The sequence below is a fragment of the Protopterus annectens genome, chromosome 12.part0, assembly GCF_019279795.1.
Source record: "Protopterus annectens isolate FY-2018-M chromosome 12.part0, PAN1.0, whole genome shotgun sequence".
NCBI classification, from domain to species: Eukaryota; Metazoa; Chordata; order Ceratodontiformes; family Protopteridae; genus Protopterus; species Protopterus annectens.
Window position 1 is genome coordinate 139,550,015 of NC_056746.1, and position 17,223 is coordinate 139,567,237.

Sequence of the window (17,223 nt, forward strand, 5' to 3'; positions counted from 1 at the left end):
GGCAGCTCTTTACCTGCAATGCCAGTGCCAGGCACATAGCTGCAGTGCCTTACTAGGCCGCTCTTTGCCTACAATGCCAGTGCCAGACACACAGCTGCAGTACCTTACTAGGCAGCTCTTTGCCTGCAATGCCAGTGCTAGGCTACCCCTAATACACAGCTAAGCAGTATCAGGCTGAACTGTGTTACACAACAATTTATGGCATTTTGCAAATTGCTATGCTGCTACAACTGTTTTTAAATACCCTCAAAATCTAATTATAAACACACACACAAAGTAGATGAACAGCAACAACATGGATGTTAGCGAACAGTAATAACATGTGTGTTAATGAACAGTAATAACATGTATGTTAATGTTTTTCTGTTCATAGAAGTTTAGTGTCAGACCATGCAATACTTATACAAGTGGCACAACCTATGCAACAATTGTAAAACACCTTCAGTATCTCAATATATTTCATTCAGTGTTTCACATTTTTTCATGTCTCTTCTATAACCAAGTCAGTATATGCTATGCAATATACATCTTATATCGACTGATGCCCAAAGAGTGCTATAATGGAAAATTAAGATTAAGCAATACCAGCATCAGAATCTTAACAAGATTATTGTACCACAACAATAACCATAGGACCCTATAACATCACAGCCCTTGAATTACTTAGTAGTAACCATAGGGCTGTATAAGTAACCATAGGGCTGTATAATATCACAGTCCCTGAATTACCACAGTAGAAACTCTAACACTTTATAACATTGCAGACTTCAAATTAATACAGCAGAAGCCCTAGGGCTGTATAACATCACAGTCATTGAATTACCACACCAGTAACCATAGGGTTGTATAACGTTACAGACCTTGAATTACATAAACATTACATATAACATTACACACCTTGAACTACCATAGCAGTAACCGTACGGCATATTACATTACAGACCTTGAATTACCACAGCAGTAACCGCTGAGCTGTGTAACATCTCAGTCCTTGAATTATCGGTATAACATCACAGTCCATGAATTACCATAGCAGTAACCATAGGGCCATATAACACTACGGACATTGAATTTCCACAGTAGTAACCATAGGGTTGTATAACATTACAGACCTTGAATTATCACAGCAGTAGCTAATGGCCATATAACATTATAGACCTTGAATTACCACAGCAGTAGCTACAGGGTCATATAATGCTACAGACCTTGAATTACCACAGCAGTAACTATACAGCCATATAATGTTACAGACCTTGAATTACCACTCAGTAACCATAAGTCTGCATAACATTAGTGTCCTTGAATTATGACAGCAGTAACCGTAAGGCCGCATAATATTACAGACCTTGAACTACCATGAGTCATAAAAGATTTGCGATGTTTTCCCAGTTCAAGTGATATTAGGCATGTCCTACCCTCCACAAATAAAAAAAGTGTCTCCCAAATATCCTGACCTACTAAATGAGCACATATGGAATAAAATTACAGGCTGGCAGAAATGCACAGCAAATCTGACACACATTTTAAAAAATGTAGTCAATGTGGCATAATATGCAAAATGTGCAATGAAAGGTTTGCATAAAAACCTGTTTAAGGTAAATGCCTGAACAGAATAACTCAGCAGCCAATAGGATAGACGCCAGGCCAATGCAGAGCAATGAGAATAACTAAGGTACTGTTGTACCCATAAGCAAATGTACGTATCCATTATACTAGCCTTTTTGGATACCATTAAATATAATTTGTAACAGATTAGATTATGCTTTCCATATCCTCACAGATGCACATCAAAAAGCCAGACAGCAAGATAAACTTCAAAAAGCTCAGAAGAGTACTTTAAATGGGGGATGGTGTGGACAGACTGTGACCCAGGCTTTACCGCTTAGTAAATTAATTAAATTTGTTCCTGAGCACTTGAGCAGGTCTCCTTTTAACTTGTTATCTCTTATTCTAAACCTTCACTTTCCATTCTGATCTTATTTTTCTGTATGATCTTACATCAACGGAGTCTTCAACACTCCAGAATAAATAGGATCTCCCACTGTGTAGAAGAAAAAACTTCAAAAGTAGCTCCGCTTTCTTTCTCTCCTGTTTTAACTTCAGATAAGGCCTCCTCCTAGACAAAGCTGCAGTGACAATTTGGGGAGGCGCATAAAATTACATGATATTTTGGACTCCTCCCTTTCTATCATTTGCTTTTAACTTAAACCGTGTGTGTTCTTTTCATGAGAGCACATTCTTAATGTTCAGTAACAATTCAACAAACTATGTCCCAAGATATTCTGTCAACACAGCACAAGTCTGTTGAATATGTATACTTTGATTTACAGTTCACGTTTCAATTACAACTAGCTCGCAGTGAAGAAAAGGGATCAGAAAGCATTCAATGTTTGAGATATACAACTTGTGATGACTTACCAGGAAGGGAGAGAAAAGAAAGAGGGTCAACGACACAGAGTACATCACTCCAAACTGCTTAATAGCCTTTAGTTCATATGTTCGGATGCCCAGCACCTTTTCCATAAAAGCGTTTTCCCAGGCATACAGCTTAAGTACTTTAATCCCATTGAGGATTTCACTCATAATATTTATTCTTTTTTCCATCTGCTTCACTTGTTTGTTCTTGTTCGATATAAAAGAGAGCGGGAGAGAATGAAATAATATTACAAAATGGTATATGCAACTTTAAGACTACAATTTTAAAATATTCGGGATTAACAATAGTCAAAAAAGTGACATGAACTGCAAATACGCCAGTTTACCACTTGTCATAATGAATAGGTCATTTATATTGCCATGCTGTCTTTCATTGGTAAAGTTTACCAGATGTTCAACTTCTGTATTTCAGAACATCTCAGTCATATAAGATGCAACAAAACTTCCAACACATTACATAAACATACTTTGCAACATCTTCAGGCACACTATGTATTTGTGTAATCAATAGGATTTGTACAATCAGACCTAGTAAATTGGGATGGCATGATATTTCAACTTGGAGGGAACAGAAATGGACTGTTAACTCTTATTGGTTTATTTCCACCTGATCTTAATGAGTATTTTTAAATGTATTTCTGCTGCTGTCATAACTGGTGGATCCTTTCTGCTTTTTCAAATTATTTGCGTTATCATGTGCTTCATGACTTGTATAATTATTATTTGAGGCATTAATTGTACAAGGCGAACTTTGTATGCTATTTGTACACTCACGCTTTGCCTAGTTGAGTTTTTATCCATTTAGATTGTTTTTTTTAGTTTCACCACTAGGTGATGCTATTGCATTATTTATGCTATTTCCTCTTTTATTTTTTTTTTTTTCTCAGTGCATGTGTATACATTATAAACTCAAATAAAACCACCACTCCAACATTAAACAAACCAAAGTATTTTTAAATGCTGAGAGAGTTCCTGCTCTAAATGGTACTTTGAATGTTACATTTCTTTTAAGTGACAGACACTATTACTGAGTTGTACATGTACTTGTATTCAGTATTGTATCTTTAAATTTTAAGTATTTTGAATGATTTGATTGGACAATTAATTCATTAAGATGTATTTAAATGGTGAATGTTGAGATCGTTGTTAAAGTTCTGAAGAAGTTTGTTGCATTAAATCGAATGAAAGCGCTAAACTATTTTTTTGGTGCTGGCAGTGATTTATCTGTCCTAACATCACGTTTTCTCTGTATATGTATACATTATTGCTGCTTTTAGAAAGGTCAGAGCCAAAAATGAAAATGCTGGAAATGCTGATGTACAGGAAGAGAGAGGAACCTTGCAGTATACAATTATGATACAGCGGACATTGGGGAATTGGCCCTTTCCCCTACTGTAGTGTGATCTTAGTGTTAATATATATAATTAACAGGAGGGGTTGGGGGTGCAAGCTCACTACATGGGGGTGCAGGGGGCTTGGCCCTGCAAAAAAAAAAATGTTTTTGTTCTTTTGTGTTTTTCGATTTGATGTTCCAGATGTCGGTGTTTTGACACTCTTCATTTGACGTTGGATCAAATGTAATAAATCCCTTTTTTATATAGTTTGCTATTTAGCAGAATTTAATTTAAATGCAGACAAGTGACCAGTACTTGAATAACACTGAAGATGTTCTGTTAACACCAAAACTGATTTGTTTTTACCTGCCTGTGGCTTGGAGTACTGAATGATGTTGGTGATTTTTTCTGAACTTCATAAATTCATGAAGAATTAATTTTGAAGGATCATTCGATCGTTTATTAAAGACCATAGACCAACTATTTTTGCATTATCTGTAAATTTACAAGTCTAGCAGTTTCCTATTAATGGGAAAGTCAATATAAAATCATGAAGAAATGGGCCAAACATGGAGCCCTGAACTACCCCTCTAATATGAAATTCCTTACACTTGGTTCCATATAGCCAATCTTCCATGTAACTAATTTCCTGTCCATTAGACAGTATACTGTTATATATATTTATTTTAAAAAAAGATAAATTCTTCAGACTCTATAGGAAAGCATATTCTAACACACACACACACACACACACACACACATACAACAGGCACAGTCACTGTGTAACATGTTGTTGTTGCGTTCTTTTCGCTTTCGGTTAGGGAGTCGCCACAGCGGAACTCGGTCCGAACCTTCAATGAAGGTACGCCCATTCATGCACGTCTCCACGCAGAACACGCTCTAGCTGAGAATCAAACCGGACAGCGTCTTACTGTGAGGCGACAACGCTACCGCAGCACCGCCACCGCAAAAAACAGTAACAGTTGCTAAACACCTTTTGGGTAATTCAGGTTTCCAAGCCTATAATTTTCTAGTAATGACCTGCTGTACCCTTTCGAGTAGTTTGTTGGAAGGAGATTCTAATCAAGTTGCTGAAGGAAATGTCAGCAAGTGCAATGACTACAAAACTAAATTAGTGAGAGATACTTAACACTTAACAATCCTCAAAGTATTTCTGTGTGTGTATTGGGGAGACAGCCACACTACTTTTGGTGAAATTGCAAACTCAAATAGTGTGGAAAGTATCTTTTAGCAAAATTAATTCATGGCAGCTGCCCTCACAGAAACTTCCTTTATACAAGTGACTTAAATGGGTCTGATTAGTGAGATTTAAAGTGGTTGAGTGATCTCCCTGGAATAAGACATGTCCTTCAGAATTACACAGGCTACACAAATGGTTTTATAACTTAGATGTACAAAAGTCTAAACTGTCGGTTACTATCGTTGCTAGATACTTGCTGAACAAGATACTTGCTGAACACCTTTTTTATAATTTGACAATTTATTTTAGCAATTAGTATTTACATCCTTTCTGCAAAGCCTTATGATGTTGCATTTATGAACATGATGAGGTCATAGCTGCTACAACAAAATTATATTGTTTGGTAGACCATCCTGGAGAACTTCTGCATCTTTTACCAATTATGTTGCCAAGTTTGCAATCATCATATCCACAGCCCATCATCTGTATCTAAGTAGAATAGTACAAAAAAGTGGCTAAATATACAACCCCACTGTTGGGACATATAGGTAAATCTCACTCATCGCTTCCTTTTTCTTAACTTATTTTTCCCATTGATTGGTGTATTGATTGACATTTAATGCCATTAATTTCTCAGTTATTTAAGTAATAATTCATGACTGGATGTGGGTAATGCTGTGTTTACCCACATTTAAATGCAAAAATTGTTAGCAACACTGACTGCATCTGGATATTAGATAGGAAGGTTAACAGATGATTTAGTACCCTAATATAAACTGGTCTAGGACAGAGAAATACCACCTAATAACAGGAGAAAATGAATAGAAAACTATTATATTTTCTCAAGCCAGTTATTTCTGAATCAAGAACAAGTATTTAGTTATTTGTTTTTCTTCTGTTCTTTTTTTGGAAATGAAAAAAAAGACTACTAGTTCTTAAGTTCAGATATTGTGGTTTGGATTGTACCCACGACAGACTGGCAGATCTAGGTCCTGAAGATAGCTGCTAATATTGGTGCACCAATTATATTAGGAGAGTGGTGACAGAGTCCCATCACAGGAATATTATATGCAAGGAGGACCAGGAATGTGCTTCACTGTACATGGCCTAATAAAGCACAGTCCTGCAAAAATGTGCTAGCATTTCAAACATGTATAGTGAGTGTGCACAAGTATTCACTTGCACAGACTTGGCAGGGGGGTGTAGCACTGTGCTTGCTGGCCAATCACTTGCACAGGCTTGGCAGGGGGGGTGTAGCACTGTGCTTGCTGGCCAATCACTTGCGCAGGCTTGCAGAGGGTTGTAGCTCTGTGCTTGCTGGCTAACAGGGCCAGAAGACAGGCACAAAAACATGGAAAATAAAACTCAATACCATTACAAGTGGATAGATATTTTTTCTGGAAGGTTAGAATGACTTACCACCGAAACAGCCACTGCAAGTTGAAGAAAGTTTTAAATTTAAGATTATATTTAAAAATATATATATTTTAGCAACAGACTGGTATAACAATGCCCTTTTGCATTAGCATGAGATTGGACCAGATTATGATTATTAATTTGCAGTTTTAATTTTATTTTTCAAGGCTGATTGCAAATCTATGCTAAATTTACCATTGCTACGAAGATGAAGTCACATACAAAAAATAAGAACATTAGCTATAATAACCTATGCACCTATATACCTTGTGAGCAGAGAAAAAAAACATATCTTTTTAAGGAAATAGATGACAAATGATCATTTTTCACAAAAGGTTGAATGTGAAACCTGGTTCTTGCTCAAGTTCTTGTTTTTATACTAGCAAGACAAACAAAATTACACAGAAGAGTGAGTATATTTATACCCTGTGAAAATACAGGAATGAATATAACAAGTTTAAGCATTCTGTTTTATGAAGTCGTGATAATGGTTTTATTTTCCACGTTTTTTTTTTAGCTTTTAAATGTTACCTTTGTCACATAGGGACATCAATAGCTTGGTGAAGTTAAGGAATGTTATTGGATAATGAAATCTGATGCTGTGACATACCGCGGATTAAATGAAGCAAATAATCCAAAGCCTACTTTAATACATTAGAGATCTTAAGTGCTCTGTGCCAAACTAGCAATTTGTTTTTAGATACGTTGACCCACTATATAAAAGGAGCCATTTTTTTACTGTTTCCTTAATAGTCTAAAAACATGACATCTGAAAATAATTTTCATTGCGTTGGTTTCTTGATAGCATTAGTTCTGCCCTACACACATTTTTATAACAAAAAGTTGCTGTCTAGGATAGTAAATCTGCAACTCATAAAAGTCAGCAACACAGTGGGTTGTTAGACACCGAAACACAACCAAAAGCTCCAAAACTATAAGTTACAAGGTAGAGATGATCCTATAGATGGAGGACAGGATACCGTACAAAAGATGTACTGATACAGCTGAAAGTCAGGTAATGTGAGAGGGATGGGACACAGATGAGTGCAAAGTGTGCGTACTTCATGTGTATGCATATGTTACCCACTCTATGCACAGGATGTTTAAATAATGAATATGAAATAAGAAGAGGAATGCTTTTGGGGTTTAGATAAAAATGTTACAGTACATAGCATAGTGACAGAAAAGCTTGGTCATAGGTTAAGGACCCACCTGAGATTCAGCATCACCCAAACTCTGAGCACTCTACAGTGGGCATTTCATTCAGCAGTGGGAGACTGCCAAATACTATACTTGTTAAGATGGCTACATTTTATCACTAAGTGAGGGGGGGCGGATAAAACCACAAGTACAATAACACCTAACTGCTCCAACAGGGCACCTTCCAAGGCAACTCTTTACAAAAGAATTCTCTGTACACAGAAACGTGTGCCTTAAACTGAGGGTTTTTTATTTATTTAACATTTGTTTACCAGGAAAGTCTTACTGGCACAGAGCCCATTTTTAGTGGAAGCCTGGGGAAAAAGGCTCCAGATGCATATCTTTTGAATATGGGAGGAAACCGGAGCACCCAGAGAAAAAACACACAAACATAGGGAAGACATGCACACTCCACACAGAACACACCTCAGCCAAGGATTGAACTGGAGAGCTTCTTGCTAAGTGGTGACAATGCACCCACTGCACCAACCAAAGTCTCAGCAGGAATGCAATGAGGTGCTCTGTGCTAAAGTTCTCATATCAGTGCTGCTTTTTGCAATTTGTCAGGGTTCAAAATGCATTGTGCTTTTAATTTTTCCGTGTCTGCAGGTTCCATCAGAAAGGGACATTTCTCCTTTTCTTCTAATTGCTCTTTTTCTGAAGGGAGTGATTGCAGGGTGAGAACACTAAAGTAAGGAGTCGTGATGGTGATGAAGATGCTACATGACGAAGTGCAGGGAGGCCTGTTCGCTACAAAAGAATTGAGATACACTCACTAAAGTACATATGTCAAGGATTTGTGGACTCTTGTCAGTTTTATGTTGCTTTTTCTACAGAATTTGGATTTGAGGCATGTGGTCTTGACCCTTGGAAACAAAGTCAAATGCCCAAAACAGCAAATGGCATTTCAGCACACACACAAAGTTAAAAACAGTAATTTGACAAGTTCTTGATACAGCTGAGTTTCAGAATTTGCACTTTGCTCACTGTAGAGTAATCTCAGAGTTGACATATATATAATTAACAGGAGGGTGTGGCACCCATGAACAGAGCATATGCCAGTTTTTTTGGCATTTGAAGTTTCAACCTTGTGTGTACAATGTAATACTGCTCAGCATTTTGGCCATTTGACATTATAAATATGTTCCTTGAGCACTTACAGCTACTCCATGCAAGTATGATTAAAAAGGGTGAGTGTTATTCAAAATATCATCCCAGCAGGTCTTCATACCTAGAGAATTAAAAAGATAATCTGCAGTAAATTATTCCTCAGAGGTTAAAATAAAAAAAAATGATTATACTGTTGGGACACTATTTGCTTGTCCAGCACAGCTCCAGCCATGCAGAATTAGGACATTACAACAAACTGTAATCCTTGACAGGAGGAAGGCATGCACACACGCAGATGCATAGTAAACCCTCAATGAAACTATTGGGCAAAAACTGAAAATGGAAGGGGACAGTAAACAATGCTAATCTAGCCAGTATCTCTACTTTGAGACATGGCTTATTTTCTTAACAGCTTTAGAAGAAAGCCATCCCAAATAGAACCAAGATGCTCTCCTCCAAAAAAAGGAAGCCAATCTGGTGGTCCTCTGCCATAAACAAACTTTACAACAAAAGGAAAAAAACTGTTGCAGAAGAGAGGAAAATCCCATGATGCAAAAAAAAAAACTCCCTTACCAGCCTCAGTAAGAAGCTGAGATCCCTCATAAAATCCTCCAAAGCTAGTTACAAAAATAAAATTGCCAACAATTCCAAAGGCAACCACAAGGCATTATATAACAATGTCAAAAATCTAAATGGCAATGTTCAGATCTGCTCTGAGCCACAACAAAATGGCATTAAATATACTGATCCCAAGGATATTGCCAATATCCTGGCAGATCGATTCAGTGCCAACTTCATCCCCTCTCACCCCCTAAATGGCCCATCTCAATACCGGAAGATTGTCAAATTCCAGTAATAATGGCCACACAGGTAAAAAATGCACTCTCCAAAGCTAAGAATACAGCATCCATGGGACCAGATGATATCCTGGGCTGTGTGCTGCATGAACTACAAAATGAATTGGCACCTCACCTAAGTGTCATGTTTAATCATACCCTCACCTCAGGCTTCATGCCCAGTGAGTGGCACACAGCTGCAGTTATCCCACTCCACAAGGGGGGATCCACCTTGGATCCCGGGAACTACCACCCCATCAGTCTGATGAGCCTGATCTGTAAGGCCATGGAACGTATTATCATGGAACTTATAAACAAAGACACTGGCAACCTTAAAACACTGGACCCACCCAGTTTGGGTTTGTTAAGGGCCGATCTTGTCTCCTGAACCTGATTGACTTCTTCGAATCAGTCTCCAGAGCCATGGACAGGGGTAAGGCAGTCCACACAGCCTATCTGGACCTCACCAAGGCCTTTGACACCATCCCCCACTCTGGAATCATAGATAAACTTACTAAGCTGGGCATTAATCCCTACGTCATTCGATGGGTTGCCAACTGGCTTACTGACAGAACCCACACTGTAAAAGTAGCTGACTCCAAATCCAGCTGCAGACAAGTGGAGTACATCAGAGTTCAGTCCTGGGACCTCTCTTGTTTGGCATCTACTTCTCTGAAGTACAGGCCAACACTTAGGGACTCTGGCTAACAAAGTTTGCAGATGACTGCAAACTGGGAGCCATTATTGAATCCCCAAATGATGTCGATACTCTACAAAAGGGGCTTACAGAAACAGGTGCTTGGTGCCAGAGCCATGGGCTCAAGCTCAATGCCAAGAAATGTATAGTTATTCCCTTTGGGAAAAAACATGTACCCATGAATTACCATATAGGTGGCAGTACACTAAACACCAAAAGTGTGATAAGAGACCTAGGGACACAGGTGGACAGTGGTCTCACCTTCAATAACCACATCGCCACAACAGTCAGGAAATCCTTCTATGTGGCACACCTCATCACTAAGGGCTTTTCATCCAGAAAAAAAGAGGTCATTGTTCCACTGTATTCATCCCTCATTAGACCCATTGTAGAATACAACGCCCCATTTGGTATGTACCTCTCAAGACATCTGCAACAACTGGAAAGGCTGAAGAAATACCTCACTAAAAGAATCACAGGCCTAAAGCAGATGCCCTATGCTGACCACCTTAAAAAACTCCAGCTATACTCTGTCGCATATCGTCTACTCCAAGGTGATCTCTGCTTAACATACAAGGCCATGTCAAACCCAGAGCTGTTGGACATGCTACATTTAAAGAAATCCCAATCCCTCAGAGCCAGACACTCCAGGGATCTAAACCTTGTCATCACAATAAACAAAACATGCTGGAGGGATAGGTTCCTGACCCAGACTCTGGAATAGACTGCCCATACATGTCAAGCAGAGCACCTCTTTGGCCCTCTTCAAAAGGAACTTTGATGACTGGATGGAAGAAAGGAAATTCACCCCAGGGATCACGTCAGTCACCCTGCTAGACAGGGGTCCAGGGAAGTAAATAGTGTGGGAAGAAATAGCCAGGGAATTGTTATGGCTAGGCTTGTATAGGCCCCTAGGGCCAATAGCCTAGTACCAACCTATGAACCTATTGTCTTGCAACTGGTTAAGCAGACTGTTCCTATTGTGCCCCTTCAAGCTACAACATAGAAGATATGAAGTATAAAAATGTACATTTATATATGCTTTGATACATGAAGTTCATACAGGGATTAACAATGCAATATAAAGAAAAGTTCACAGTAATTAATATGCCTTGTAAAAAGTATGTTAACATTACTTATAAGTTAGTCAAGGCTATACATCCACCCACAAACCCTTGCTATGTTACAGCTGTATTAGTTGAAATTAGTTCCTAATTCACTTTCTGGAAGCAGTAGAGTCTTCTTTAAGACCTCTTTTTTATTTCATGTATGTAGGTGGGCAGTTGTCCACATGTATTAGGCAACAAGAGAAGTACTTTCCAGTAAGAAGGACCTGAAAGAGAAAAACGCTACCACTGGTGGAGAATTTGTTCTGAAGACTAGACCATAAGGTAGAGAAGAACTTAGTGTTCATGTTGGTACAGATACAATCAGGGCATAAGCTACAGGAGGAGACAGACAGAGGTTTAGAAGGTTATCAGAGAATTTAAAACAAATTATTGTAGCAAACTGGTGAAAATAAAATCTAGAAACCAAAAATTCACCAGTAGGACTAGTAGACACAAGTTTATTTTTCAGGTTAAGCGCTTTCATCAAAGTAAAATTGACTTCCTCAGAACAATATACAAACAGTCATGTGAATTTAAATATATTACACTGTCACAGGATAGGTGAGGAATCCCACCAGTCAAACAAAAGATCTCTTGAATAAATTAATACCTTAAAGGCATACACTATAAACACTAAAATATAATAAAATACATTTCTGTAAAGAAATTATGTTAAAATTAAACCCTTTCCGTTCTTTCTTTTAAAGCAGGCAAGATAGATATAAAATCATTTAATCCTGGACACAGATTAGCTGCCAAACGAAGCTGCCACATCAGTTCCCTCTTGTTTAAAGTGTTTTTCCAGTTGCCACCCCTGGGGTTTATTTCAATGGTATCGAATATCCCAAACTTAAATCCAGAGAAATTAACACATATTTTACTATGCCTAAATAAGGCATTGGTTTCTTTTGAATTCTTAATGTCATATAAGTGTTCATATATCCTGGACCTGAGAGCCCTCTCAGTTTTCCCAACATAAAACCCCGGGCAGGAACAAATTTAAACCCTTTAGAAAAAAGTGAGAAATATTCTTCAGAAATAACTGTCTGTATAGTTGTAAATATTAAATCCTTTAGAGGTACAGATGATATCAGAATGGAAGGAATTCCCATCTAATACCTGCCCCTGCCTCTTCCCAGTGTAGATATATACTACTGGCTGCTAGTTTGAAATGTGATAATATTAACCAGGACACAGTGTTTTTCAAAAAAGGTAACTGTCAGACTAGCAAAATAGTTTATCTGGCAAAGTGTAATTCCTGCCCGGGGTTTTATGTTGGGAAAACTGAGAGGGCTCTCAGGTCCAGGATATATGAACACTTATATGACATTAAGAATTCAAAAGAAACCAATGCCTTATTTAGGCATAGTAAAATATGTGTTAATTTCTCTGGATTTAAGTTTGGGATATTAGATGCCATTGAAATAAACCCCAGGGGTGGCAACTGGAAAATCACTTTAAACAAGAGGGAACTGATGTGGCAGCTTAGTTTGGCAGCTAATCTGTGTCCAGGATTAAATGATTTTATATCTATCTTGCCTGCTTTAAAAGAAAGAGCGGAAAGGGTTTAATTTTAACATAATTTCTTTACAGCAATGTATTTTATTGTATTTTAGTGTTTATAGTGTATGCCTTTAATGTATTAATTTATTCAAGAGATCTTTTGTTTGACTGGTGGGATTCCTCACCTATCCTGTGACAGTGTAATATATTTAAATCCACATGACTGTTTGTATATTGTTCTGAGGAAGTCAATTTTACTTTGATGAAAGCGCTTATTCAGAGAATTTACAAAGACAGGAAGAAATTGAAGAGAATGTGGCACAGGAAGATGCTCTGGAACTTTCTGTAGAATGACCACAGGAAATGGAGAACAAAGGATGTACCCCCAGTTTGGAAGAAAATGATCCAAGAGAAGAGTTGCTTGATTTAATAAAGATGGACAGACATATTAAGATCAATGAAAGAAATAGATTACAGAAAGTCAATAAAACCCCAAAAGTTAGAAGTTTGATAAAAGAAATGAGCACAGTAATTTGAACTGTTCATAGAGATTCATGTGATATAACAGAAGTAAATAGGATATATTACTGTGCAGTTAATTAATAACTGATAAAGTCTTACCACAAAAACACAGGGCAATAAGGGAAAGGAAGGGGAGAAATCAAATGCTATCTTGGAAGTATCAAATAGAGGAAACTGTAAAGTAATTAAGACAAGACGTATCACTGTTAGAAGAGTATAAAACAGGGAGCAGATAAACAAAAATACTCAGAAAGACATGATAAAAGCAATGAGCAGTATCAGAATAGATCAGGATCTATTGTGCACTATCGCAAATAACAAACTAAAAATCTCAACATAGGCAGAAAAACTTAGAAGATATGCAGATATATATAAAGGAAAAGTACAAAATAAGCAATTTACTGATGACCCAAAAATGTTATAGGGAAGTGGGAAACAAGACAAAAGGAATTGAAACACCACCAAAAAAAGAAAAAAATCGATACATTTTGGAGAAATATCTTTGAAGATCTGGTGGAACATAAAGATGCTGAACGGATAGAAGAAGTAAAAGAAATACTTAATAAGTTCAAATGTACAGGATATAAAAAGGGATGAAGTAACGACCAGAGAGATTGAAAAAGTTAAGAAAAGCTCCTAATTGCATACCCCCAGGCCCAGATGCAGTACCTAACTTCTAGCTAAAAGTATTAGCATCTTTACATAAAGATTTGGCCATGATTAAGAACTATTTATATGTGCACCCCGAACAGAGACAAACCTGGTTAACAGGAGAAACAAGGCTCCTACTTAAGAGCAAACCTGCAAGCTATCCTAAAAACTAGAGACCAAAACTTGGCTTCTGACAGCGTATAAACTATACACTGGAATTGATGCAGACAGAGTTTATAGTCATTTAGAAAAAACCTCAATCATGGCAATAGAACAAAAGGGTAACAAAATAAATTCATATGGAACAAAGGATCATTTGTTGCTAAATAAAATCATAATGGAGAACTGTAAAAAGGAAAATAATCTATCACATGGATAGACTACAAAAAAGCATCTGGCAGTGTGACAACCCTCCACTTCTGGGCCAGTAATAAAGGAGCTTCAATCCTCACCAACTGGCACCTATGGGGGATGCTCACTGAGAAAATGACAGACACACACACAGCATTTCCAGATGCAGCTCTCTGCTTCAAGTGCAATTTCACTTAAGAGCACACAGAGACCACACTCAGTCCAGGTCTGTTTTCACCTCTTTCTCCAGATCCCCAATAAGACTCCCCACTGGCACAGCTATAGAGTTGAGATCTCGGCTGAGTGTCCATGCCAAGGCCTCCAGCACTCTCTCTGTCCAAATTCTGCTTCATGTCCCTACCCAAGTAGCTGGCACACACACACACACTCTTTGAGATTTGATTCATACACACACACACACACACACACACACACACACACACACACACACATGGGAAAGGCTGGCACAAGTTTACTAGCTATGCCACCTCTGTAAGGTAGTTATGACTACCACCAGACACTCCTGTCAGCTACTTTAAGGCTCTTCCAAGGGTACCAGATATATTGAGTGAAATTAATATTAATACAAATGGTAGTTTGACCAACAGAAAGGTTATTAGGAGTGGCCAACACAGTGTCACCAAATAAATATGCAAGTATTCTCAAAACTTAAATATCTTTACAATGATCAGCCACAATAAAAGGTTTAAATATATTTAATAATAAATAGTAAAAGAATAAGAAAATACTAAGTATATATTCACAGTGACATCAGAGTTCAAATCACAAGAAATGTTTAAAATAACATTGAAGGACAGGCTCAGACAAACAAAAAAAACAATATCTAAACTAAGCTTCACTATATTCCTGACTATATCTAAGAGAGTTATTATTCCCTACTTATTTAATAGAGCAAGGCAGATGATGTGATGAATGGTTCTTCTTGTTGTCAGGCCCAAGACAGAATACAGAATGCTCTGTCTCGCTATGGGACTTTCAAAATAATATCTAAAATATTACTGCTGGGATAGCTTGCAGAATGACATCACTTCTTGCCATCAGACATCTAGCTCCCAGGCAAACCCCCGTTGCTGGAAGCTGGCAGAATTTAGCACTTGCCTGTAAAAATGCATACGCAAGGGATTTTGCTCAGATCTGTGGCAGGTGCTGGAAGTCATAAAACAATTTCATACCTCCATGCTTCCAGAGTAGTAATTATTTCACCCCAAAGACAATACAGAAAGCTTCCTAGTACAGACTTTGTGTCTCTGGCTGCATTGAAACCTTTGAGATAGCATCTTTATTGTCTAGCCTATAAAGTTATTTAACTTCAGATTTTTTTTAATGTTTGCTGGAATGAGGTTAACCTCCTGTCTCCCAGTTTCCTCTGTTAAAACATATACATTTAAGCAGTTACAATAGTGCATGTAAATTTCTGTTCTCTGCAGTAGGGCACACTGTGGATATATTCCAAACACAAGCACTTTACAAATACCTTTTCAGCACAAATGTCTGCACACATCAGTTTGATATACACATGACATACAGTCAGACCTCTCAACTGTCCCTGATCTTCAGGGACATCCCTGATTTAGACTTACATTTTAGGTCTGTCCCTCTTAATCCCTCTTAAAACTGGTGATGGCTGAAGAAAAGGTGGTGAATTGTCCTTAATAAATAATGATAGTAATTCAGAGTTATAGACGTTTTACATCAGAAAATGTATATTAATCCACATTCTCTTATTCTGCAAATGTTTCAAGTTAATAGCACAAATATTTTTAAAATGTCCTTGATTATTTGAGGATTTGTCCCTGATTCTGTTGAGATTTGTCTCTGATCGGTTGAGAGCTATGCATACAGTTCTAATACATTTGTAACACCAGCATCTTGTATGGCATATAGTTCTAATACATTTGTAACAGCAGCATCCTGTACAAATCAGTTTGATATTCACAAATGACATATAATTATTTAAAAAATTCTAGCTAGCTGTGTTGGCAGTACCTCCTTTCATCATAGGCAGTATTCCACATTCATGGATAAAAGAGTGCTTAAAAATGTGTAAGATATACCCTACACTGATTGATTACATTACAGAGACCATGAAATAGTGACTAACCATTTTGCAGTTCAGCCATGATAAAGGGGAAATTATTATTCCAGGGATAAAAATTCAAAGGGGATATTCCAGACGAGACTGCCACCACTGCACTTTTGTCTTGCCCTTAACCTATTAAGCTGTGGTTTGACTCCCACAAAATAACAAAGTTAAAGACTTATCTTCTTTTTTGGATGATTTCAAACTATATAGCTCATCAGATGAGGAACTGAAAGCACAACTCCAAGAGGTCAAAACTTTTTCAAATGATATAAGAATGTCATTTGGACTTGATAAATGTGCAGAAAAGCTGCAGCACCATTAAAAGCATACGCCTGGGACAGGAATGTGATATAAAAGAATTTGAGCAAGAGGGGGTGTATAAATATCTGGGAATTGATGAAGGATCAACAATAAAACATGAACAAATGTGAATAAAACTTAGGAATATTTTAGAAGACTAAAATTAATACTGAAAACATCGCTGATATATATGAACAAAGTCTAAGCTGTAAACCAATTTGCTCTTCCTGTCCTAATTTACAGTTTTGGAGTGATTGACTGGTCTCAAAAGGTGTTGGATCAGTTGGACAGGAAAACTAGAAGAATGCTTCACACTTATCAAATGATTTATGAAAATTAGTGTATACCAAGATTTTATAGTCTCGATTCTAAAGGAGGTATGGGCCTCCTTGAAATTTATTGCAGGTATAGATCTGCAATTGTAGGACTGCATACGTATATAATGACCTCACA

At 37.5% G+C, this 17,223-nt stretch overlaps 1 protein-coding gene across 1 annotated transcript in view; it reads right to left on the reverse strand.

Moving 5' to 3' along the window:
* The window catches only part of LOC122816399 (multidrug resistance-associated protein 1-like), an 827,783-nt gene that overhangs the window by 355,567 nt on the left and 454,993 nt on the right, over window positions 1-17,223 (reverse strand). The window contains exon 12 of the mRNA XM_044089157.1: window positions 2,419-2,622. Within this exon, the coding sequence (XP_043945092.1) occupies window positions 2,419-2,622 (204 nt within the window). The remainder of the gene's footprint in view (window positions 1-2,418; window positions 2,623-17,223) is intronic.